We start from the raw sequence: 26,818 nt of genomic DNA on the forward strand, positions 1-26,818 counted from the left end.
TCGTCTCACAAGTACTTGAAGAATTACATTTTATTTTGCTCAAAAGCTGCATAAATCCAAATAAGATTCTGTAACTCCCACTTTAGAAATAGAATCAGTCTGACCTAACATTGGGATACAGATAGACTTTAACTTCACATCTTCAATGCACTATCTCAGCTGAGATGACACCTATTGCTAAAAGCTATGTTGAAAATGTAACTTTGAAAAATTTCTGGGATTTACATATGAAGGAACTGAAAGTAACGTGGTCATTCTAAAAGATGAAAGACTTAACCTAAGTTTGTTTAATGTTACATTCCATGACACTGCAACCCTGTTGCTATAAAATCTGTGTCTTATGATTCTGCTCCACAATCACCTGATGAAGAAACAGCGCTTCAAAAAAACTAGGCTTCCAAATAAACGTGTTGCCTGATTTTTTAACTTTGTCCACTCTACTCCAACACTGGCACTTCCAAATCTTGAATATTTAGGCTGTATGCCCTAGTTCTTTATTCCTAAACCAGCAGGAATAATTTTCTTTGCTAATCGGTAGTCCAAATATCTTGAGAGATCCAATCAAATCATCTATTAATCTTCTAATTTCTAAGTTCAAAACCTTCTGACCATGGTTTGTTTAGTCTCACCTTGTAATTCATTCCTTGTATGTCCAGATAGCGTTCTAGCAAATCTAATCTGTACTCCCTCTAAAGCTAATGCACTGTACATAAAGATAGTGCCACCTTGTGACATAGACACGTGTCTATCTGTGGTCTAACTGAGGCTTTGTATCATTGTAGCATGACTAAAAAACCTCTGGCTTTGTAGTATTAAGGCTAATGCTGTTCTGAAGACCAGCATTCCATGGGTATATTAGTTTACATGAATGGAGGTTTTGCTGAACAGGAGGTAGTATTCCTGCCTTGCAGCCAGAAGGTCTGGTTTAAATTCAACCCAAGGACTTGAAGGCTAACAACAATGTATTCACGAGGTGGCCAGAAATGTTGGGTATGAACCTGTAACTCTTTCCAATAAAAGAGGCAGCAAAATTGGGAGTGATTCCTGTTTAGCTATTTCCTCAGAACAAGTCCCACACTGGGACTTAATGGTGAAAGGAAATAATACAGACAACAAGCAAAAGTAATGTGATTTACAAAATACTGTGCAAAGACTATAACAAACACTACATTGGACAAGCAGGCAGAAAACTAGCCATCAGAATACATGAACACCAACTAGCCACAAAAAGACATGACCCTCTCTCACTGGTATCCTCACGTACGGTTGAGGAAGGACACCACTTCGACTGGGACAACACATCCATCCAAAGACAATCCAAACAAAGACATGTCTGGAAATGAACCTTCCAGCTTACCAAGCAAAACTACATTCAATATGGAAAATGTATGTTCCCACAACAATACAGACTCCTTTGGGGGTGAGGACGCTGTTGGCTCCGTTGGCGTGGATTAGATGGGTGCCAATAGTAAAGGGCTTGATCCCCATCCTGGCTGAGGTGGAGTCAGGACCTACTCTAGTCCTGCTGTGTGCTGAAGATTAGAGCAGTATAAGACAGACTTGTAACAGCTGTAAATGTGGGAACTAAGTTCTGCAACATTTTCTCTTTATTCCAGATTGCCAGCGCCAACAGTCATATGCTTCTGTATTGATAAGTGCAACAACCTGAAATATTCTTTCTGTATTAAAGGATGTAGGTTCCTAGACTCTGGATATATTAACTTGCTATTAGTGATAGTGAGGTAATGGCAGCCTTGCGGAATTGTAGACTTATAAACAAAAGAAAAGGAACACCTAGAGCCATATTTACAGGTTTCTTGAAGAGAGAGTCCCATACAGATGTTTTCAATTGTTAATTCCACTGCTGTACTGTCTAGTCAGATGTGATGTATATATTGTGAACTCAGTTAATGCTACCCATTAAAGAACACCAACAACATAACTGTTACTAACTGAAATATATTTAGCAATGGCTTTGACAAAGTAAAGACAACTACACTTTCTAAAAATTTCAATGTATGTTCTTGGACATATTGATTTCTGAACTTATTCTCTGGAAACTCAATTTGCTTGAGGTATTTAGTTTAATTTCTTGAGCAATGAAAATGTATTGAATTCAAGAGGTATGAAATCAACAAGCTTCGAAGAATATTGGGACATGCAGCTAATGGACTAAGTTTGAAGCATTTTCATGCAGAAGAGGTGAGAGATCAGCAGGAATTCCAATCCATTCAGGTAAATAAGCTGCCTCATATTTAAACACCTTTAGGAAAGGTGACTCAGGCAAAGTAAAGTTTGTGAGGTAAATTGTCTCCCCACCTGCCAAGTAGCCAGCCCAGAAACCAAATGTCCCGATTGTCATTATTGTGTGGTTACAATGTGCAAGGATAGAAAAGTCAAAAGCGACAGTAGCCTGCTTGGGTTCATCTGAAAAGTAAACATCTCCTTTGGAGTTATTAATGTTTTGCTTACACCAGTCCATTCCATTACTTGTCACTACAAAAACCACATTTTCATATTTATTTCTGAAGTAGGCCATTGCTGTGTCTAAATATTTCTTATCAGCTATAACTCCTTTCCAAATATTTGGCATGACATGTACATAATCTCCCCTTCGAACATGAACACCAACATACGTCACATTCTTTCGCTCACCTCTAATGTGTCTTAGGAATGCATTAGCCTCTTCTACAATAAAATCATGCAAAGTTAACTCACGAAGAATTTCTGAATGGATATGATGATAGAATGTCCAGGAACACGTGTATCCTGAGAGGCTGACATAATCTCCTTGAATACTACGGTACTGATCCTCCATCCAGTCATTGAGATTATAATCCTTCCAATGTATTTTCTTTCTCACACTATCATGGAGGGTTGGAAGGGTAATTTTGAAGATAGGGGACAGGTAATTGGCCATGGAAGGCAAAATATATGCTTGATGACCATTCAATTTTGCCAATGCATATAGTGTTGCATACTCCCCCATCTGGTTGCCAAGTCGTCCAATGGAGTTAATTGTCCAAAATCCCTTTGAAGAAATCACCACCTTTTCAGAATCCTTCTCTGCTTCACTTTCCAATATTATGGATGTATTTTCCAAAGATTGGACATATTTGAACAATGTGTGGTATTTTAACTGATATTTATACATTACAGAAACTGTCATTATGAAATAAAAGAATGTTAGAAAGGCGAACACTTTCATGGCTGGATCTGCACAACTTTTGTTCAAAAGAGCCATATCCAGAGATTCTTCACGTTGTGATTTGCAGTTTATGATTTCCTCAAGTGGAGTTTCTGAAAATCCAGAAATCATTTATTAATACAATAACAATGATGAAGGACAAGTTTCCAAATATTGCTGTAGGATTATTTATTTAACAAAGCTCCTTTTTAGAAATATATATGATGCATACTTGATAAAATTGAGGGTTTAACAACTTTCTGCAAATTGATAGAAAGTGACAGTATTGATAGGGAATGAAAATGTAGCTGTACAATTGGTGCATGAAAACTTGGTGAATCACTTAAATGATAGATGTGACATGTGGCATGAGTTGAATTCTCCAGCTTTATACTGTTTCAGGTTCGATTGATTTGGTAAAAGAAAGTATCCTGTGGAGGAGAATTGGTTTTATCTTCTATTTGCTGAATGGTCAAGGTCCAGAAGGACAGATATGGGCAATCCAGTGGAGGGCAGAACAAGTCTTCGGTACTATTGCAAGAATGTTGCCAGGGCCCATAGCCTTTGCAGTATCAACTTACAGTTCCCTGCCATTTTAAAATTTTACTGATCAATTTCAAGTTTACAATATCTCTCAGTTTCCCACAGTTACAATTTAAAATTTAACAAGTTACACTTGAAATTTATAACACTTAAATTTGTTTAGTGCTTGGTTAAGCTCCTGCACTCAGTTTCATTTGGGGACAAGCTTGAAACACTGTACTCCTAACCAATACCTCCACACGTAAGCCTTCAGGTCTCACGGTCTGCAACTCCCCCTCTTGGAACCTTGATGTCCCTAGCTTCTTCGTGGGCCACAATTCATGTGGAAACAGCTAGGTAGCATCTCTACTCTCGCTGCACCAAATTCCTTCACTTACCAAATTCCCCGTTTGAAGCATCCGGTGTCCCTGCTTGTATTCTCCAGCTTTGTGGTCACGTCATTCCAACACACAAGTGCCACCACTGAAAACATAAAGCTGTAGTTATGTTCTCAGGAGCAAAATTAATGGAAACTGCAAGCAATGGATCTGTATGTAGGCAGTAATACCATGACACGGCATGTATACAATATCGATGCTAAATTGTTTTAAAACTAATTATAATGATGTTATATTCTCAAAGCCATTTTATTCATTCACAGGATGAAGGCATTACTCATCAGGTCAGCATTTATTGCTAATCCCCAGTTGCTCAGGGGTCAGTTGAGAGTCAACCACATAGCTGTGGGTGTGAAATCAGATGGTTACATTAGATCAGATTCCCTACACTGTGGAAACAGGCCCCAACAACTCCACACTGACCCTCTGAAGAGTAACACACCCAGACCCATATCCCTCTAGCTAATGCACCTAACACTATGGGCAATTTAGCATGGCCAATTCACCTGAACTGCACATCTTTGTGACTGTGGGAGGAAACCCATGCGGAGAACGTGCAAACTCCACACAGGCAGTCACCCGAGGCTGGGATTGAACCTGGGACCCTGGTGCTGTGAGGCAGCAGTGCTAACCACTGAGCCACCATGCCACCCATAGGTTAGGTTTTGTAGGTTAGACCAGCAGTTTACTTCACTGAAGGACATTAATGAATCAGATGGGTTTTTCCCAACAATTGGTTCATGGTCATCATAAGACTCTTAATTTCAGCTTTTCTTTTAATTCAAATTCCGTCATCGACCCGACTTGAACCCGGGTCCCCAGAACATTGCCTGGCTCTCTGGATGAACAATTCAATGACAATACAATTTGGCCATATTCTCCCCACTGAAAATGAAGATTCAAAGCTTTGACTGAACAGATTTGCCCTTTATTTCAATAATTGTTGCCTGAACTATGATGAGGAAGATGAAGCAAGAATTAGCAAGGGTGCAATGGTACTGGGAGGGAGAAAGCAGTCACTGAGTATGATGTGTTATGATCCTAATCCATTTTGTGGCTATTGGAGATAGGACATATCTGCCAATTCACTTGTTTCAACCTGAGGGAACAAGCTTGGTATAAAGCCAGGATCCAGAGTCACTGAACTGGCTGGCAGAATTGATCAGTCGCTCTCTGAAGAAAAACAGCTAGTCACGATTAATACTTTCCTCTAAATAGTCTTTATTAATCAATTACAATCAGACTGTAATGTTCTGGATATAGCAAGGGTCCAGGTGAAACTTCCACTCAGAAGGACTATGGAATTGGATTATTCAAGCTGTTGATATAGAAAACCATGAAAGACGATGTAACTTTCAAAATTCATAACAGTTTATTACAGCATCAAACAAACAGTTCAATGTTTAGGTGGAAAGTGAGATAAATCTAAGGATGCTATGACCTCAGTGAAAATAGATTACCAGTATTCAACATTTGTCTTTTGAATTTAATACCTGAGACTTCCATGCGTTAAAAATGAGACAAGGGAAGATAGATTTGTGGGTAAGACATTCTTGGCCTGACTCTCTTTTTCTCTCTCTCTCTCACCTCCAGGCTCTTCACAGATGCTACCAGACCCGCTGAGTTTTTCCAGCAGCTTCTATTTTAATTTCTGATTTACGGTATCTGCAACTCTTCTGTTTTTTCTTAACTACTTCAGGTTTTCTTCATTCTCGTGACTCGAAGACTCTAAAACTATACAAAATGCAACTGCCTTTATCAATATCCCTCCCTCTTCTTTGCAACACCCTTACCTGCATGTGTGTATTGCTGCAGTCATGTTTTATTAAAATGTTTCAGGTAACAAGCTCTACCACCCTTTTTTAAAGTGAAGAAAACCCTACAACTGGGTCCCATACATTTTTGATCTGGTGAACAAACTTTTGTTGAAGTGTGATGTGTATGTACTAAAAAAGCAAAGAATATTTGTCGTGACTGACCGACATTGGGCTGGGGGAGGTGGGGGCAGGGGATATTGATAAAAGCGAGTTGCGTTTCTTCTGCATCCAATCATAAGAAACTTCAGGGTTGATTATTCCATTCAAACCTATTGACTAATGAAAGAATTTGAAGTGGGGAAAAAATTGCCTTTTCAAAAGTTGTGCTAATTCAATAAAATGCAACTATGGAAAGGTTTTCTTGAGATTTTAAGATTTAACTTGCCAGGATCCCCATGTTTGCTGTGACTGCTTTCACACATCAGGACAAAATAACGTTTGAGACTCTAAAAGCTTTGTCCCTGGAAGAATTGAAGTGATATTTAAGTTGTTTGAGGTAGAGTTCCAGCCAAAAGCCAGGAAAGAGAATTTTAGAACGATGACAAAGTCTCTTGAGCTGGAAAATGAGCAAAAGGAAACAGGTTTATTTGTCAGACCTGCCATGGGACCTGGGCATTGTTGGTTGGGCGAGCATTGACTACCTGTCCCTGGTTGCCCTTCAGAAGGTGTGGTCAGCTACCTTTTTGAACCGCTGCATTCTACGTGCTGTAGGTAACCACAATGACCTTAGACAGGAAATTCTAGGCTTTTGATCCAGTGACACTGAAGGAACAGTAATATAATTTCAAATAAGGACAGTGAATGACTTGGAGGGGAATTTGAAGGTGGTAGTGCCCTCATGTACTCTGAAGTCTCTTTATGCTTCAGACTTCCAAAACCTTTCCTACTTAGAAAATAGTCCATGCCTCTCTTCTTCTTACCAAAGTGCATAACTTCATGCTTTCCCACATTGTTTTCCATTTACTACTTCTTTGCTCACTGTTTTAGCCTAACCAAGTCCTTCTGCAGAATTCCCACCTCCTCAACATGACCTATCTTTCTGTCATCTGCAAACCTCACAATAATGCCCTCACTTCCATCATCCAGTTTGTTAATGCATAACATGAATAATTGTAGTCCCAAGACCGACTACTGTGGGAACTCCAATAGATTAGATTACTTACAGTGTGGAAACAGGCCCTTCGGCCCAACAAGTCCACCCTGACCCTCCGAAGAGCAACCCACCTAGACCATTCCCCTCTTCACCTAACACAACGTGCAATTTAGCATGGCCAATTCACCTAACCTGCCCATTTTTGTGTTGTGGGAGAAAACCCATGCAGACACAGGGAGAATGTGCAAGCACCACACAGACAGTTGCCTGAGGCAGGAATTGAACCCAGGTCTCTGGCACTGTAAGCAGCGGTGCTAACCACTGTGCCACCGTGCATCTGTTGCCATCCTAAAGACCCCTTTACTCCCACTCTCTGAATCTGCCAAAATAGCCAATCCTCTATCCATGCCAAGATCCTGTCCCCAAACCCATGGGCTCTTACCTTATTTATCAGCCTGCTGTGTGGTACCTAGTCAAAGGATTTCTGGAAATCCAAATACATCATGTCCCCTAGCTCTCCTTTGTTTAATTTGTTTATTACTTCTTCTAATTGAATTGTCAGGCATGACCTGCCCGAATGAATCCAGGCTGACTCAGCTCTAATTTACCATACACTTCCAAATACAATGCAATCTCATCCTTAATAATGGACTCTTAACGTTTTACCAACAGTTGAGATCAGGGCTAACTGGCCTATCATTTCCCACCTTCTGCCTCCACCCCTTCTTAAACAGAAGTGTTACATTATCAGTGATTGTTTTGAAAGGCCAGAGACTGAAATCTGCGTTCTCAAGATGTTGTGTCCTCACAGACCTTGTGAGTGGAGAAAACAAATGGTTTTCAAGCTGGAAGGAAATTAAATTCCAATGTATTAATAAAGGGACTTATAGGAAAATGGATAAATGTTGCTGATTAGAGATTACTTTGAAATGGGTTTGTTGTTGGTCTTGTAAGTTTGGGGTCTGTCCCAAGCTCATCAACGCCTGGGACTGATAATTTATTGGCAAATGATTTTTCTGGAAGCAAATTATAATCTAAAATAGAAAAGCACAACCCAAAAAATCTAGGAAAGCAGGAAAAAGCCAACAATGAACAGTGGAAAAACCATAAACTGAAAGGCAATCAGAAACTCTTCATAGGACATCAAATCCTGAGAGGATGGAGTGGCTAAAGCTGGGTCATTCAAATTAAGCTGGGGGACATGGAAAAAAGGTAGGAAATTGAAAGTTGTTGAGGAGCCTTAAAAGCCATAAGGTTTGGAATAGCCCAGGAAGAGTCACTCAAATTAAGTGGAGCTTAAGTCCCGCCATTGAATGCAGAAAGATTCAAGACGGATCATGAAGATGTTAAAAGATTCGGAGATAGAGTAACAGCAAAAACTAAAGTCTAGAAGGGGGGTGATGTGTAATGAAAAAAATGAAGACAGGCCAGCGCCAGAAATTGATGGACTATTCCAAGTTTATCTTCATCCCACAGCTCAAAAGGTTATTTGTCAACTAGGACTTAATATTTCAGTTTACCAGCTTGGGAAGTAATGACACTATATTATCTTCAAATTTATAATAATTTCTTCCAATCTCATTTCTCTGAGTTTGAGATGAGGGGGTTTACAATTGCTCCATTGTTTTCAATAAGGAGCAATTCAGAGGTTTGGCTACTTTCACAATCAGCAGAATCCCTTTCCAGAAACAGAACTTATAATTTACTCTTCTCATTTTCATGCATGCAAAATCAGAATCACAGCAGACTCAAAATATTAGATCAGTAGTCCATAAAATATAAGAGCAGAAATTAGGCCATTCAGCCCAACGATTCTGCTCTGCCATTCAATCATGGCTAATAGGTTTCTCAAACCCATTCTCCCACTTTCTCACCATAACCCTTGATCCTTCCTTTACAATCAAGAATCTATCTATTTCAGTCTGAAGACCTTCTGTGGCAATGAATTCCACAGATTCCCCACTCTCTGGCTGAAGAAGTTTCTCCTTATCTCCATTCTAAAAGGTCTTCCCTTTACTCTAGGACTGTGCCCTCATGTCCTCGTCTCTCCTACCAATGGAAACATCTTCTCAACATCCACTCTGTCCAGGCCATTCAGTATTCTGTAAGTTTCAATTAGGTCTCCACTCTTCCCTCTAAACTCCATTGAGAACAGATCCAGAATCCTCAAATATTCCTCATATAATAAGCTTTTCATTCCTGGGACAATTCTCGTGAACCTCCTCTGAACACTCTCCAGGGCCAGTATATCCTTCCTGAGATATGTGGCCCAAAACTGAGCACAATACTCCAAATGTGGCTTGACCAGAGGCTTTTCGAGATTCAGAAGTACATCCCTGCTTTTTTATTCATGTCCTTTCTAAATAACTACTGACTCAACCTTGAGAGAATCCTGGACTAGAGCTCCCAAGTTTGTTTGCAGTTCAAACTTCTGAACTTTCTCCCCAATTAGAAAATAGTCCATGCCTCTATTCTTCCAACAAAAATGCATGACCTCACACTTTCCCACATTGTACTCCATCTGCCACTTCTTTGTCCACTCTCCTAACCTTTCCAAATCCTTCTGCAGCCTCCCTGCCTGCTCGATGCTACCTGTCCCTCTATCTATCTTTGTATCATCTGCAAACTGAGCTAGAATGCCTTCGGTTCCTTCATTTAGATTGTTAATGTATAAAGGGTAGTCCCAACACTAAGCCTTGCAGAACACTACTTGTCATCAGTTGCCACCCTGAGAAGGACCCTTTTATCCGCACTCTCTGCTTTCTACCAGACAACCAGACTTCTATCCATGCTAACTCCTTACCTCTGACACCATGGGCTCTTATTCTACTCAGTAACCTCCTGTGCAACACCTTGTTAAAGGCCTTCTTTAAATCCAGGTAGATAACATCCATTTTCTCTCCTTGGTCTAATCTGTTTGTTACTTCCTCAGAGAATTCCAACAGATTTCTGTTGGAATGACCTCCCCTTTTTGAAACCATGCTAACTTTGCCCTATTTTACCATACAACTCCATGCATTCAGAAATCTCATCCTTCACAATGGATTCCAGGATCTTACCCATGAGTGAGGTTAGTCTAATTGGTCTTTGCCTTGCTCCCTTTTTAAACAGGGGTGTCAAAGTAATGAATTTCCAGTCTTCTGGGACTCTCCCTGATTCTAGTGATTCCTGAAAGATCACCATTAATGCCTCCACTATCTCTTCAGCTATCTCCCTTAAAGCTCTGGTGTGTAGTCCATCTGGTCCAGGTGATTTATCCATCTTCAGGCCATTCAGTTTTACCAGCACCTTCTCCTTGGTGATGGGCATCTCAGTCATCTCTGCCCCTTCACTCTCTTGAACTTTTGGCATATTACTTATGTGAAGACTGATGTGAAGTAATTATTCAGTTCCCCAGCCATTTCCTTATTCCCTAATACTACCTCTCCAGCATCATTCTCCAGTGGCCCAATCGTCACTTGTGCCTCTCTTTTGCCCTTTATATTTCTATAGTCTTCCTTTATATTACTGGCTGACTTACCCTCATTTAATCTTCTCCCTCCTTTTTTTGTTATCCTCTGTTGGTCTTTGTAGCCTTCCCAATCCTCTGGTTTCCTATTGCCCTTCACCACATGATATGCTTTCTCTTTTGCTTTTATGCAATGCCTGACTTCCCTAGTCAGCTATAGTTGCCTCATCTTCCCTGTACCATGCTTCTTTTTTCTTAGGATGAATCTCTGCTGTGTCTCCTGAATTATTCCCAGAAACTCCTGCCATTGCTATTTTACTGTGGTTCCTGTTTGGCTCCTCTCCCAGTCAATTCTACCCAGCTCCTCCCTTGTGACTCTATTTACCTTTATTCAGCTATAATACAATTACCTCTGATTGTATCTTTTTCCTCTCAAATTGCAGAATAAATTCAATCATATAATTATCACTGCCTCCACAAGGTTCCTTTACCTTAAGCTTCCTTATCAAGCCTGCCTCACTGCACAACACTAAATCCAGTATTGCCTGTTCCAGGGCTCCACCACAAGCTGCTCCAAAAAGCCATCTTGTAGACATTCCACAAATTCCTTTTCTTGCAATCCACTACCAACCTGATTTTCCCAGTCCACCTGCATATTGAAACCCACCAATGATCACTGTAACTTTGCCTTTCCTACACATCTTTTCTATCTCTGGGTCTATCTTGTGCTCCAGCTCCTGACTACATTTTGGAGGCCTGTACATAACTCCAAGTATGGTTTTTCAACTTTTGCAGTTCCTCAATTCTACCCAGAAAAATTCTGTACCATCTGACCCTCCTTAGTTTCTTACTATTGATTTACTTTCATTTCTTACTAATAAGGCAACTCTACCCTCTGCCTTCCTGCCTATCTTTTTGATAGGATATATTTCCTTGAATATTCAGCTCCCAATCCTGACCCCCTTGCAGCCACGTCTCCATGATGCCCATCAAGTCATACCTGCCAATTTCATGCTGTACCACCAGCTCATTTACCTTATTCCTTATACTGTGTTAATTCAGAAAAGAAACCTTCAGTCCTGTATTAACCATCCCTCTTCTCATTGTCATTCATTTGTCCAGTGTGCTTGAAGTTTGATTACTAACCCTTTCCAAACACACTGAACTATTTGTGTCTGTGCTGTAGATTTTAATAACCTCTCCAGAGTTCTGTACTCTTCCCTCCTCCTTTATTTTGGGTTTTGTAATTTCTCCGATAACTGAACCCTCCACTCTGCCTATTAACCCACTTTCTTTCTCCACAGATATTTCCAGACTAGGGAATGTCCCCAGCATTCTCCGTGTTTGTTTCAGATTTCCAGTTTGTAATCACCAAAATAAAAAGCTGAGCAAGTGTGAAATCAAAGTAGGAAAGAGAAACACATTGAGGGAAGTTAGCATGGAGCAAAGGCGTACTAGCAGAAAGTCGTTCTTTTGTTAAAGATTAGAGAATTATAAAGAAAATTAATCTCTACAATTCTAAAAAAAATGGAGTTTAAGCAATTTAACTCAAGACTGAAACATTGGTTCAGGCCTATAGATTTCTAGTTCAGTAATAGTTTCACTCAGCCACAATTTCAATTGGTCGCAGGATCCAATTAAAGAGTCTTAGAATCTTTGAATTGAGGAACATGATTGAGAGCATTTCTCCACCTCTTTCGATCCAGACTAGAAATACATATCTCTGGGCATGAAGCTATCCAGCTTCTTCTCACTTAAGCATAACAAAAATATTCCAACTGAAGTTTCAGCTTTCCTATTTTGAATCCACCCAAGATTCACACGTACCTCTGTGATGTACGAAACTCCATCTAGATCTTCATTCAAATGCTACAGCAAATGTTTCAAGAATGTGAGAGCATTCACACTCCACTCAGACCTCCATTCCTGTGCGTTGTTTTGAACTAGCAGAAGTGCCATGTGGTTTAGGATAATATTCCCTCGGCCAAGTTGCTCCCCACATTTTTAAGGTTGGTTAATTATGTACTCATGAGCATGTGTGAGCAAGGAAAGAAAAGCCTTCAGGAAATAAAGGGAAAAACATTAGGACATAGTTTATTTTGGAATTCAATAATTTATAAATGACATGAAATTCTTAACTTAAATCAGAATGATCCCATAGTTAAAATGGACTGGAACAGGAAACATAATTTTAATTGAGGATTTGTTATAATGGGTTTCCTATCTGAGGTGAGAGAGTGCAGTATTGAATGTTACTCCAGGTCAAATTCCAAAATTTTACAATAAAGATTAGCCTTTGTCTGATTTCAAAATTGCAAAGTGGTGTTAACTGTAGGCAGGGAAACTGTTTTAAAAGTTCTAAATTGTATTGAGAACCTGTACCTAGTTTCCAGGGTGACATGGTGGCTCAGTGGTTATCGCTGCCACCTCACAACACCAGGGACCTGGATTTGATTCCAACCTTGGGTGAATGCCTGAGTGCAATTTGCAACGTTCTCCCTGTGTCTGTATGGGTTTCCTCCTTTGGTTTCTTCTCGCAGCCCAAAGGTGTTCAGGTTAGTTAGATTGGCCAGGCAAAATTTCCATTTGGTGGCCAGAGATGTGTAACTAGGTGGGTTAGCCATAGCAAATGTGGGGTTATGGGGTAGTGGCTTGGGTCTAGGTGGGAAGCTCTTTGAAGGGTGAGTGCAGACTTGATGGTGATTTTGAGCGATGCCATATAGTGACTTCAAGGAATTGGATGCTTGGTCTGCAGAACCCCTCTGTATTGAGTTATGTTCAATCTAGTCTGCTGCTGTTCACTCACGGGAGTGTGGCTCTCAGATTGCTACACAGTGGCAATGATAATTGGACTCACAGAACTAGAGTAAAATTCCCAATTGAAATATGGGGGCAATAAACCATGTAACCATCCCAGAGATGGGGAAACTCAGTAGTGACAGGGCATGTCTAGCAATATACTTGGAGAGAGACCTAGGCACTGACCTGCAGAATGGCTAAATTAGCACAGAAGTCGAAGAAAGTGCGGGGAAAAGGCTCAAGGCAGAGTACACAGTTAGGAACAGTAGAGATCTGTGTCACCGTAAGAAAACTGTGACAGAAGTTACAGAGGTAAGGCAGAAAGGAGCACTCAGCAAATGTACTGTTGGTCCTTGCAAGAAGAAAGAGGATCCTTTCAATCCACAGAGTAACTTCACCTTGGAAATGCATCTGACTTGATTTTATAGAATTGTAACTGGAAAGAGAGAGGCAGGGGTAATGCTGCAGTGGAAACACAGAAAAATAAACACATGAGTCTCTGCAAGATTGGATATGCAAAATCAGGATGTCACATTCTTCCTGCCCACAGTAAAAAATAATTTCTTCTTGGTACAGACCCCCAGGCCATATTTTGGCAAACAGATTAAAATAAACAGCTACAACCTGGTTTGGACGTATCAATCCCTCTGGATGACATGCCATTGCTGAGGTCCTGACCCGTCGGGCCATCCTCCAGTCATTTTTGGAGCTTGTCAAGTTGGAGAATTAGACTAAGAGATTGGAGCACGCTATACTGGGCTATAATGGAAAAAAGATTACGGAGACCTTGCACATTACTAATCCTCTTAATTCTTCATTAAATGAACCTCCTTATCTAGCTTCAGATGACAAGGATTCTGGGTAATCCAAGATGGAAGACGGAAAAAATTTCTGGCTGTAATTTCTGCTTTTTTTTGAGGTATTTTAGGAGCTGGAGGTGATTTCCTCGAATTCCAGGAGCAGCAATTAAGGAGAATCCAAAGGGTTTTTACAAATATATAAAGGACAAAAGTGTAACTAGGGAAGAATAGGGCCCCTCAAAGATCAGCAAGGAGGCCTTTGTGTGGAGCCACAGAAAATGGGGTAGATACTAAATGAATATTTTGCATCAGTATTTACTGTGGAAAATGATATGGAAGATATAGACTATAGGGAAACAAATGGTGATGTCTTGCAAAATGTCCAGATTACAGAGGAGGAAGTACTGGATGTCTTGAAATGGTTAAAGGTGGATGAATTCCCAGGACCTGATCAGGTGTACCCGAGAACTCTATGGGAAGCTAGAGAAATGATTGCTGGTATTCTTGCTGAGATATTTGTATCATCGATAGTCACAGGTGAGGTGCCGAAAGACTGGAGGTTGGCAAATATAGGACCACTGTTTAAGAAGGGTGGTAAAGACAAGCCAGGGAACTATAGACCGGTGAGCCTGACCTCAGTGGTGGGCAAGTTGTTGGAGGGAATTCTGAGGGACAGGATGTACATGTATTTGGAAAGGCAAGGACTGATTAGGGATAATCAACATGGCTTTGTGCTTGGGAAATCATGTCTCACAAACTTGATTGAGTTTTTTGAAGAAGTATCAAAGGAGATTGATGAAGGCAGAGCAGTAGATGTGATCTATATGGACTTCAGTAAGGCATTTGATAAGGTTCCCCATGGGAGACTGATTAGCAAGGTTAGATCTCATGGAATAAAGGGAGAACGAGCCATTTGGATACAGAACTGGCTCAAAGGTAGAAGACAGAGGGTGGTGGTGGTGGAGTGTTGTTTTTCAGACTGGACGCCTGCGACCACAAGGATCGGTGCTGGGACCTGTACTTTTTGTCATTCACATAAATGATTTGAATGCGAGCATAAGAGGTACAGTTAGTAAGTTTGCAGATGACACCAAAATTGGAGGTGTAGTGGACAGCGAAGAGGGTTACCTCAGATTACAACAGGATCTGGACCAGATGGGCCAATAGGCTGAGAAGTGGCAGATGGAGTTTAATTCAGATAAATTCGAGGTGCTGCATTTTGGGAAAGCAAATCTTAGCAGGACTTATACACTTAATTGTAAAGTCCTAGGGAGTGTTGCTGAACAAAGAGACCTTGGAGTGCAGGTTCATAGCTCCTTGAAAGTGGAGTCGCAGGTAGATAGGATAGTGAAGAAGGCGTTTGGTATGCTTTCCTTTATTGGTCAGAATATTGATTACAGGAGCTGGGAGGTCATGTTGCGGCTGTACAGGACATTGGTTAGGCCACTGTTGGAATATTGCGTGCAATTCTGTCTCCTTCCTCTAGGAAAGATGTTGTGAAACTTGAAAGGGTTCAGAAAAGATTCACAAGGATGTTGCCAGGGTTGGAGGATTTGTGCTACAGGGAGAGGCTGAACAGGCTGTGGCTGTTTTCCCTGGAGCGTCGGCGGCTGAGGGGTGACCTTATCGAGGTTTACAAAATTATGAGGGGCATGGATAGGATAAATAGGCAAAGTCTTTTCCCTGGGATCAGGGAGTGCAGAACGAGAGGACAAAGGTTTAGGGTGAGAGGGGAAAGATATAAAACAGACCTAAGGGGCAACTTTATCGCACAGAGAATGGGTACGTGTATGGAATGAGCTGCTAGAGGATGTGGTGGAGGCTGGTACAATTGCAACATTTAAGAGGCATTTGGATGGGTATCTGAATAGGAAAGGTTTGGAGGGATGTGGGCCGGGTGCTGGCAGGTGGGATTAGATTGGGTTGGGATATCTGGTCAGCGTGGATGGGGTGGAGATGCTGTACATCTCTATGACTCTGTGTCCTTCAGTTAGTGGACACTCTAGACATTGTCCTTCCATCGACACCACACTTGACAGTTTTCATCCCAATTTGACCCATTTTCTCTCTTCTCAGAATTATTCATTCTAACCAGTGGTTCCTAATCAGGGAGGCAGTAGTCTAGTGGTATTATTGCTAGACTAATAACCCAGAGATTCTGGATTAATGGTGCTGGAAGAGCACAGCAGTTCAGGCAGCAACCAATGAGCTTTGAAATCGATGTTTCGGGCAAAAGCCCATCATCAGGATTCCTGATGAAGGGCATTTGCCCGAAACGTCGATTTCGAAGCTCCTCGGATGCTCCTGAACTGCTGTGCTCTTCCAGCACCACTAATCCAGAATCTGATTTCCAGCATCTGCAGTCATTATTTTTACCTAATAACCTCGAGACTCAGGTAATGACCTGGGCACCCAGTTTTAATCCTGCCATGGCAGATTGTGGGATTCGTAATTCAATTTAAAAAAATCTTGAATCAAGAGGCTAATGATGATCATGAAACCATTGTTGATTGTCAGGAAAAATCTATCAGGTTTATTAGTGTCCTTTAGGGAAGGAAAGGTTGTCCTTAATTGGTCTGGCTTACATGTGACTCCAGATCCACACAAAGTTATTGTCTCTTCACTGCCCTCTGGGCAATTAGAGATGGGTAATACATGTTGGCCTCACCAAAGATGCTCACATTCCATGAACGAATTGGTCTGAGGCCTCATTGCCAATCCCAAACCCTGGACTTCCCGGTTTCAGAGGGAGTTAGACTCAATTCTACAGCAGGCAATTCATGCCACAACTGAAGCATAAAGACAACTGAAACAAAAATGTAATGACCACTTCTCACATTTTTGCCTCATATTTGTTGATGAGAATTAAAAGTAGGTAAGTTCTGTCTATGCTTGTTAGTGTGTTACAGACAGCTTTGTATTCCATATATTTATCAGTTAAATTTGGCAAAGTTATTGATAAGCAATTAAACCAGCCAAACAGATTTAAGCATCATTACTTGAAGTTTTAAAAGATTAAAACGTTTTAGTTCGGCCACAATTACAACACAAAATTATTTTTGTTCAGGCTCTGTACTCTGTGTCACAAACCTACATACTCTTGTGGATATGGAAGATACTAATCAAAATTAAATAACGTACCTTGCTTAAGGATTTTGTTCCTGGCAGCTCTGTCCACTACGAAAGGTTATGAGGATTTTCTGACATCACCATCGTAAGGGTTTGCACTTGCAGTGAGAAACAAATCGACTGAAATAACTAGAAGTAAAAAGAAAGGTAAGAAATAGAAAGAGCAACATGCTGATCGAATCAAATATTGACAGCAAAGCAATAAGGAGTTAAAATCAAACATAGATCATGAGGAAAAGCCAAGTGGAGGGAGATAGGGACAGAGAGCAAAAGCAGAATCTCACACACTGTTTTTACAATCTGCAAATTAATATTTAACCAAAGACATGTTTTTACATCATTTTGATGTCATTCCTTCCCTGCCAAAGGCTGTGATATCTAAGGAGCAGGAGTGTCAACATTTCGAGCATATGCTCTTCATCAGGAATGATGGGGCGGCCCAAGGAGGCTGAGGGATAAATAGGAGGGGGTTGGGGCTGAGGGGAAAGGCGGCTGGGAATGTGATAGGTATTTGAAGGTGGGGGTGAAGGTGATAGGAGAGGAGGGTGAAGGGGAAAGATGGGAAGGTTGGACAGTTGAAGAGGGCATGCCGAGTTGGAATGTTGTATCCGAGATAAGGTGGGGGGAGGATCAACAGGGAAACTGGTGAAATCCACAATGATTCCGTGTGGTTGGAGGGTCCCAAGGCAGAAGATGAGGCGTTCTTCCTCCACATGTCAGGTGGCTAGTGTTTGCAGTGGAGGAGGGTCAGGACATGCATGTCCTTGGTGGAGTGGGGGGGGGGGTAGTTAGAGTGTTTGGCCACAGGACATTGGGGTTGTTTAGTGCATGCGTCCTCAAGATGTTCTCTGAAATGTTCCACAAGTTGACATCCTGTCTCCCCAATGTAGAGGAGACCACATTGAGAATAACAGATAAGTAGATGGCGTGTGTGGAATTTTTTCCACCTTTTGTCTTCTATGGACAAGCCAATTCTGTATCAGACAGCTAGATTTCCTTTTATCTCATGCGCCCTTAGTTTCTGAATGAGCTTACCAAATGGGAATCTTATCAAACGCTTTGCTAAAATCCACATACACCACATCCACTGCTCTACCTTCATCAATATGTTTTATCATATCTTCAAAGAATTCAATAAGGCTTCTGAGGAATGACCTGCCCCTCATAAAGACCTGTTGACTATGTCTAATCAAACTATGTTTTCCAAATAATCATAAATCTTGTCTCTCAGCATCCTCTTTAATAATTTGCCCAAAACTGATGTGAGACTGTGATTCCCAGGGTTAGCCCTATTCCTTTTCTTGAGCAAGGGAACAACATTTGCCTTCCTCCAATCATCTGGTACAAGTCTAGTGAACAGTTAGGACGCAAAGATCATCACCAAATGTGCAGCAATATCTTCCCTCACTTCCCGTAATAACCTGGGGTATATCCCATTTATCTATCCTGGAGATTTTCAACACTTCCAGCTCATCTTCTTCTTAAAATCAACCTGCTTGAGCATTTCAGTCCATTTCACACTGTCCTCATTAAAGGCAAGATCCCTCTCATGAATGAATACTGAAGCAAAGTATTCATTAAGGACCTTCCCTACATCCTCCCACTTCATGCACAAGTTCCCTCCAGTATCTTTGATTAGACCTAACCTTACTCTGGGCATCCTTTTGTTCCTCACATAAGTTTTGAACGCCTTGAGGTTTTCCCTAATCCTACCAGCCAAGGCTTTTTCATGCTGCCTTCTAGTTCTCCTCAGTCCATTCTTCAATTCCTTCCTGGCCACATGGTAAATCTCTAGAGCCCTGTCTGATCCTTGCTTCATCAATCTTAAGTAAACTTCCTTCTTCCTCTTGGCTAGATATTCCACGTCTCTTGTCACCCAAGGTTCCTTCACTCTACCATCTCATCTTTGCCTCAGTGGGATAAACCTATCCAGCACTTGCAGCAAGTGTTCCCTCAATAACCTCCACATCTCTGTCGTGCATTTCCTTGAGAATATCTGTTTACAGCCTTATGCTGCACAGTTCCTTCCTAATAGCATTTTAATTAAACATGGAATCCCTACAGTGTGGAAAACAGGCTCCTCGGCCTAACAAGCCCACACTAACCCTCCAAAGAGTAACCTACCCAGACCCATTCCTTTACCCTATATTTACCCCCGACTAATGCACCTGACCTAAACATCCCTGTACACGATGGGCAATTTAGCACAGCCAATTCACCTAACCTGCACATCTTTGGATTGTGAGAATAAACTGGAGCACTCAGGTGAAATCCACAAAGATATGGGGCAAATGTATAGACTCCACAAAGACAGCCGCCCAAAGTTGGAATTGAACCCGGGTCCTGGTGCTGTGAAGCTGCAGTGCTAACCACTGAGCCACTGTGTCGCCCCACTGTGTTTAATTGTTTAATTATATAATCAGAAAGACAACACATTAACATTATTGAACAATAATTTCACCAATTGTTAAAAATCACACAACACCAGGTTATAGTCCAACAGGTTTAATTGGAAGCACACTAGCTTTCGGAGCGACACTCCTTCATCAGGTGATTGTGGAGGGCTCAATCATAACACAGAATTTATAGTAAAAATTTGCCGTGTGATGTAACTGAAATTATACATTGAAAAATTGATTGTCTGTTAAGCCTTTCATCTGTTAGAATACAGTGATAGTTTCACTTCTTTCATTTGTAAATCACAAAACCTTTTTTTTAAAAGTTGCATTCTCGGGTTAGCTGTTAACAATGGTGATAGCTAAACAATATGTTGAAGGTGTTAGCCCCCTGTGTTCTCTGTCTATGACCTGATGTTTAGATTGATTCTAATCTAAAAACTGAGATAACAGAGTTTTACATAAATTCATGCAGTTTTTGAGCTCAGAGTTCTACATGAATATATGCAGTTTTTGAGCAGAGTACAATGTAACTCTGAAAGTACAAATTCACTCCACAAAATATATGTGTGCATGTGGGTCTTTGTCTGTCTGTGTGTGTATGTGTTTCTAGGGTGGGGGTTGTGAGTGTGAGAAAGTGTGTGTGTGTGTGTAGTGAGTGCAGAGTGTCTTAAGTCTGTGAGGGGGTGCATGTGTGAGTGTGGGAGTGTGTGTGTCTATAAGGGTGTGTGTGGTGTCTGTGTGCGCGTCTGTGTGTACCTGTGTCCGTGTGTATGTGAGAGTGTGTGTGTGTAGGAATATCTGTGTGTGTGTGTAGTGCAATGGTGATCACCTGTAATGTGAGGCCCTCCCTATGGGTACCGAACGTAGCTCCAAATCATTCATCAATTGTGACAGACATAGCATTATTAGACTACACCTGATGAAAGTAAGGGCAGGGTATCGTCTGAAATTGGGTGAATTTTGAATGTGTTAATTCTAAGAAAAAATTTATGGCAGCAACTATTGCTCAATATCCAGGATTTTCCTTTTACTTGTTTGTGTATTGGGTGTGTTTATTATTGTGTCATTATGTTATTGCGTCAAATAATCTGCCATTACTTATGCCAAAACTAAAATGCTTGGCAATCATGCTTCTATTTTTAAATCTATTCAAAGAGCCATGATAAATCAATTTTAACATTAAAGTGTTGAACTAATTCACAGAAACAGAATGTACATTGTCAGTGTGCTTCATGTGTTCTGCTTCCCACTACTACATTGGATTACAGAATCATTCTCTGAGTTCAACATGAACCAGGATCAACAAAACATAGTGGCTCAGGGAAAGAGGTTGGCTGTTTAGGACTGAGAAGAGGAGAAATTTCTTCACTCGAAGGATTGTGGATCCTGGAGATTCTGTATACCAACAGCTGTGATCTTCAGTTGTTAGACACTGCAAGACGTGTCAGAGTGTGGACATAGATACCATCATTATGTGTGGGGACACCTCCTACCTTGTACATGGCAGGTACTCATATGACTCAGCCAACATTGTCTATCTTATATGTTGCAGGCAAGGATGCCCGGAGGCGTGGTACATTGGGGAAACCGAGCAAAGGCTACGACAACGGATGAATGGGCACTGCACAACAATCAACAGATAGGAAGGTTCCTTCCCAGTTAGGGAACACTTCAGTGGTCCAGGACATTCAGCCTCAGACATTTGGGTGACCATCCTCCAAGGTGGACTTCGGGACAGGCAGCAGAGAAAAGTGGCTGAGCAGAGGCTGATGGCTAAGTTCGGTACCCATAGGGAGGGCCTCAACCGGGACCTTGGGTTCATGTCACATTACAGGTGACCACCATTGCACTACACACACACAGATACTCCTACACACACACACACACACACTCACACACACACAGGCACTCCTATACACACAGACAAGCACACAGACACTCACACACACCCTTACAGACACACACACACACTCCCACACTCACTCTGCACTCACTACACACACACATACACTTTCTCACACTCACAATCCCTAACCCAGACAGACAGACACACACAAACAGACAAAGACCCACATGCACACATATATTTTGTGGGGTGAATTTGTACTTGCAGGGTTACATTGTACTTTGCTCAAAAACTGCATACATTCATGTAGAACTCTGAGCTCAAAGACTGTATGAATTTATGTAAAACTCCGTTATCTCAGTTTTTAGATTAGAATCGATCTAAACATCAGGTCATAGACAGAGAACACAGGGGGCTAACACCTTCAACATATTGTCTAGCTATCACCATTGTTAACAGCTAACCCAAGAATGCAACTTTTAAAAAAAAAGGTTTTGTAATTTACAAATGAAAGAAGTGAAACTATCATTGTATTCTAACAGATGAAAGGCTTAACAGACAATAAAATTTTTCAATGTATAATTTCAGTTACATCACAGTGCAAATTTTTGCTATAAATTCTGTGTTATAATCGAGCCCACCACTACCACCTGATGAAGGACCATCACTCCAAAAGCTAGTGTGCTTTCAATTAAACCTGTTGGACTATAACCTGGTGTTGTGTGATATTAAACTCAGTTGTTGGAGATATTCAAGACCGAGGTTGATAGATTTTTGGGCAGTATGTTAATAGAGGATTATGGAGACAGTATAAGAGGTGGAATTGAGATAGCAGTTCAGTCATAACTGTATTAAATGATGAATCCCAGATTGGAGGGGCCAAAGGCCTTGTCATTTTCCTTTATCTTACCAACTTCTTATGAACAGCTAATGATGATTTCCCTGCAATTATTTAAAATGAAGATGATCTGTTTGAGGGGGTAAATGGACTGATTATGACAGAGTTACGGTAAATATTAGGTGTTTGTTTCTCAGATGAAGTGAGTTTAATTACCCATTCATTTTCTGTGTGATTGTTTCCAAGTTATCCTGGTGCATTGTTGTAAGTGGCTCAGAGATTGTTTGATCATGGCTGGTTAATGGCACTATCTTCAATGGGACAGGAAGAAACACAGGTCAAGTTACCCAGGTTCTGGACTCAACCAATGCTTTTTAGGGGACAAGCTGAAATATCAAGCAGAGACATGCTTCACTCATTCCAATACTCTACTCCATGGCAGTGATCAAGTGCTGCCTCGTAGCAAGGGCATTCATGTAATAATAATGGAAGATGTTGCTATCTTTTGTATTGGCAACCCATCTGTATTTTTGCAGAATTCTACACTTGAACAGGGGCTGTGGCTGTTTGGGGGAGGAAGTGATTTTAGTTAATGAAGAAGTGAAAAAAATTGGAGGTTGAATGTTTTGCTTTTTACTTCCCAAGTGTTCTAGTATGTTCCACTCGCTTCCTTGCAGTCTTCCATTGTTTGAGCATGAAGTAAAAACATTCTACCTACCAGATGAGTAATGTGATCTATGAATATTATTGCTGTTGTGATGCTAGGAATATAGGCAATACATCCCAATGTGTGGCAGACTGTATCAAACAGCCATCTGCAGCAGCCAACATACTAACTGTGCTCACCAGCCCAATCATAGTCAGATTGTCCTTCTGTTCTTTTGTTTAATGTTCACACTGAAGCCCTCATTTTAAGTCTAAAGTTCAGATCCTGGCTTCTTTAGAAATGTGGAGACTAGTTGAAATCACACAGATCCCCAGTAATGCTGGATAGTCAGGGAAGGTCAAGCCATCAGCCCTTTTGCAGCTGCCAGTGTGCTATGGTCAAACACAGCCAGACACTTTGACAACTTTTGTGATAGGATAGATATGGAAGGCAAATGCTGAGTTGGGTTGACAGTTGGTTAAGGGATTGAGATGCCAGGTAGGTAGGGTGTTAATGTACCAGGTAGGTAGGATGCCAGAGAATTAAGGTGCCAGATGGGTAGGGTGAAAGATGTCAAGTGGATAGGGTGCTGAGTGAATATGGGTGAGGTAGAGCTTACAGTAGGTTTGGGGATGTGGAGGTATTGAGACTGTTGGCTCTGCAGTGGGGAGAATTGATAATCCCAGTGATGTAATCGGGATGTTGGGGTCAGCGGAGATGTGGGATTGATGGGATGTTGGAGATGCTGGGCATCTGTGGAGCGTGGGGGCTGGGGAACATGTATTATGTGATATGGCTGGTGGATACAGAGTGTGTGTGTGTGGGCAGCAGCATGGTGGTGTCAGGGTCAGTGAAGTAGTGCTCTCAGGTCTCAGGATGGGGTTGGAATTGTGTTGCATTGGGAAGCATCTGGCTGGCATTTGGGGAGATTGGTTGTCATGGGTCACATTGATGTAAAAGTCTGGGTGGAGAGTGGCTGTGGATGGTTTGTAGTGTCTTGGGTGGAGGTCAGTCTAGTAGCTGGGAATTTTGTTTAATTTTCCAAATTGTCCTGGTCCACTATTAACTTAATGGAAGCAGATTTCTCCAAATTCTCCAATGTTAAGGGTTTGTTGAGTCTTCCAGATGCAGGAGAATTTTCAGACAATTCTCATGGGGTCTGCTGTATCTGGTATTCAGCAGGGTCCTAACGCTTTTTTCCAATTCCTGTCTGGCTGGAAATATCTGGGCCAAAATGTCCAACCAGGAATGGAAAATGTTTGTGAAATAATCCTGACTGTACTAAGAGTTGTGCTGGAAATCAATTTGAGAGCAGTTGAGTTTGCAATGTGATTAATTTGTGCATGCCAGAAACTATGATATTATTCACAGGCAGGCCCCTGTCCTATGTCGGCAAATGCCATATATTTCTGCACGTTATTCTACAAATTAAGGCTGTATGAAGACTGTTCATAGCTGTTTCAACCCCACTGTAATGTCCTAACCAGTCAGAGTTGATCTGATATGGTTTGAGTTCAAACTGAGACAATCAATAGTTTCTGCTGCACTCATGTCAAGAATAGTCCAACCAATCATCATTCTCTTCTCATGCTGTATAAGTGTCTAGTTTAAGGAAGGCAAATAGAATTTTGGCATTCATTGCTCAAGGAATAAAGTAAAGAAGTGGGGTGGTGTTGCTGTAACTGTACAGGGTATTAGTGAGACTGCACCTCAAATATTGCATAAAGTTTGGTGCCTTTACTTGAGGAGGGATATAGTTGCACTGTAGGCAGTCTGGAGGAGGTTCACTACATTGCTCCCGGAGATGAAGGGTTAGTTTCATGAAGAGAATTTGGAATTATCACGTTTTGCTTACACTTGTCCATTCTGTTCCTTGTCACTGCAAAAAACACATTTTTGTAATTATTTCTGAAGTAGATCATTGCTGTGTCTAAAAATTTCTTATCAGCCATAACTCCTTTCCAAGTTTTTAGCATGACGTTTCCATAATCTCCCCTTCGAATATGAAAACCAAAATACGTCACATTCTTTTCCTCACTTCTAATGTGTGTAATGAATACTTTAGTCTGTTCTGCAATAAAGACATGCAAAGTAAATTCACAAAGAATTTCTGAATGGATATGATGACAGAAGGTCCAGGAATAAGTGTATCCCAGGATCCTGACATAATCTCCTTGAATATTACAGTACTGATCCTCCATCCAGTCGTGCACATTATAATTCCTCCAATACATCCTGTTTCTCACACTATCATGGAGGGTTGGAAGGGTAATTTTGAAGATGGGCACAGATAATTGGCCATGCAAAGTAAAATGTGTGCTTGATGACCATTCGATTTTGCCAGTGCATAGAATATTGCATACTCTCCCATCTGGTTGCCAAGTTGTCCAATGAAGTTAATTGTCCTAATCTTTTTGAAGAAATCATTAACCTTTCAGAGACTTTCTCTGTTTCATTTTCCCATATTGTGGTTGCATTTTCAAAAGGTTGGAGATGACATAGTTTGATGCTACCCTGTCTTAACTGATATCTAAATGTTTTGGAAAATAATGTCATTGAGAAAACAAAGGCATTTTTAAAAATCTACTTTTTCCCTGATTAAAGGAAATATCTTAACAGATTCTTCACATTTCCTGAGTTGAGATGGGACATCTGGAAAGTTGAAAAAGTATATACCACAGAAGATCATTAGCATGGAATCTATGAGGAACTTTAAAACTTTGTGAAAGTTATCATTGAAAGGTGTAGAACACATTCTTGGAGAAATGGGTAGCGTGAAAATTTATTGCAGACAGAAATAAGGTAACAGGATGTAAATGTTTAACAGGATAATGAAAAAATCTTGGTTGATATCATATGAAGAATTGGAGCAAAGTATCACTCCATCAGCTGTAGTGCTACAGGTATCCCATGGGAAGTACTGAATTACTTGGGCAAAGCCCAGCCCTGGCTTTGATAAAAATGGACGTCAGAAGAGACAGGAGCAACTTGTGCCCTTAAATGTCATGACATTTGAAGTGCTGGTCAGTCATCACAAGGGAGCTGGTTTGAGTCTCCACATATGTATTTCACATTGTATCCTCACAAAGTATAATAAATAATGTTCAGACAAGAAAAATGTCATGTGATCCATCAGGCTTTCACCAGTGAATATGCTCCAAATGAACCACCTCACTCTCTTTATCTAATCCCAACAAAATATTCTTTTCCTTTACCTCTGATGAATTTATACTACTTAGGTTCCTCCTAAGTGCGTCTATGCTTCTCAATGCATTTTTATTGCTATTTGTGCAAATAGGTTTCACCTGAATTCCCTATTGGATTTATTAGTATCCATCGTAGATTTTTGACCTCTCTTGCCCACAAATGGAAACATCTTTCCTGCGCCAACCCTATTAAATCATTTTATATTCCTTAAGACCTCGATTAGGTGACCTCTCATATGTCTCGTTCTCAGAAGAAAAAAGATCCCAGCCTGTTCATCCTTTCCTCATAGCAATATCCTTTCAGTGTTTTTGGACAAGGTTAAAGGAATTTTTAATCACAATTTCTCTGCTTATGCCTGATTGACAGCTTTATAAGGCAGTAAAATGGGCATTGTTTTCAAAGAGATTTTTTAAAAATTACCTTTTTTGTTCATTTTAAGAGCAGCTGTGAGTTGAACTGGGCCAATGTCCCAGTAAACAGAGGTGAGCTTTCTAACCTTGCCACCCACCTTGCCTCCATTGCCACTTTGAGCTTCCCTCCAGAGGTGGTAGGCCCATCTCTCACCACATTAATCTCCTTCAGGATGGAGCTATGATTGCAGAGTTGGGGAAATACTCTACTTCCCGTACCTTGACAAAAGTATGGCTCAAACATGGTGATGAGCAAGAGCAGAGAACAACGATATTCCA

General features: G+C 40.9%; 2 protein-coding genes across 2 annotated transcripts; both read right to left on the minus strand.

The window, feature by feature from the left end:
- Positions 1-2,164: 2,164 nt before the first annotated feature.
- LOC140465526 (galactoside alpha-(1,2)-fucosyltransferase 2-like) lies at positions 2,165-3,169 on the minus strand. Its single transcript, XM_072561065.1, has one exon. It carries the CDS (start codon positions 3,167-3,169, stop codon positions 2,165-2,167), a length of 1,005 nt encoding a protein of 334 aa, XP_072417166.1.
- Positions 3,170-24,709: 21,540 nt separating this feature from the next.
- Positions 24,710-26,648, minus strand: LOC140465527 (galactoside alpha-(1,2)-fucosyltransferase 2-like). Its single transcript, XM_072561066.1, is given in 3 exon segments — positions 24,710-25,233; positions 25,236-25,327; positions 26,638-26,648. Coding segments are annotated over 3 exon segments (627 nt in total).
- Between the last annotated feature and the right edge of the window lie 170 nt (positions 26,649-26,818).

The sequence above is a fragment of the Chiloscyllium punctatum genome, chromosome 42 (genome assembly GCF_047496795.1).
Source record: "Chiloscyllium punctatum isolate Juve2018m chromosome 42, sChiPun1.3, whole genome shotgun sequence".
Classification (NCBI taxonomy): domain Eukaryota; kingdom Metazoa; phylum Chordata; class Chondrichthyes; order Orectolobiformes; family Hemiscylliidae; genus Chiloscyllium; species Chiloscyllium punctatum.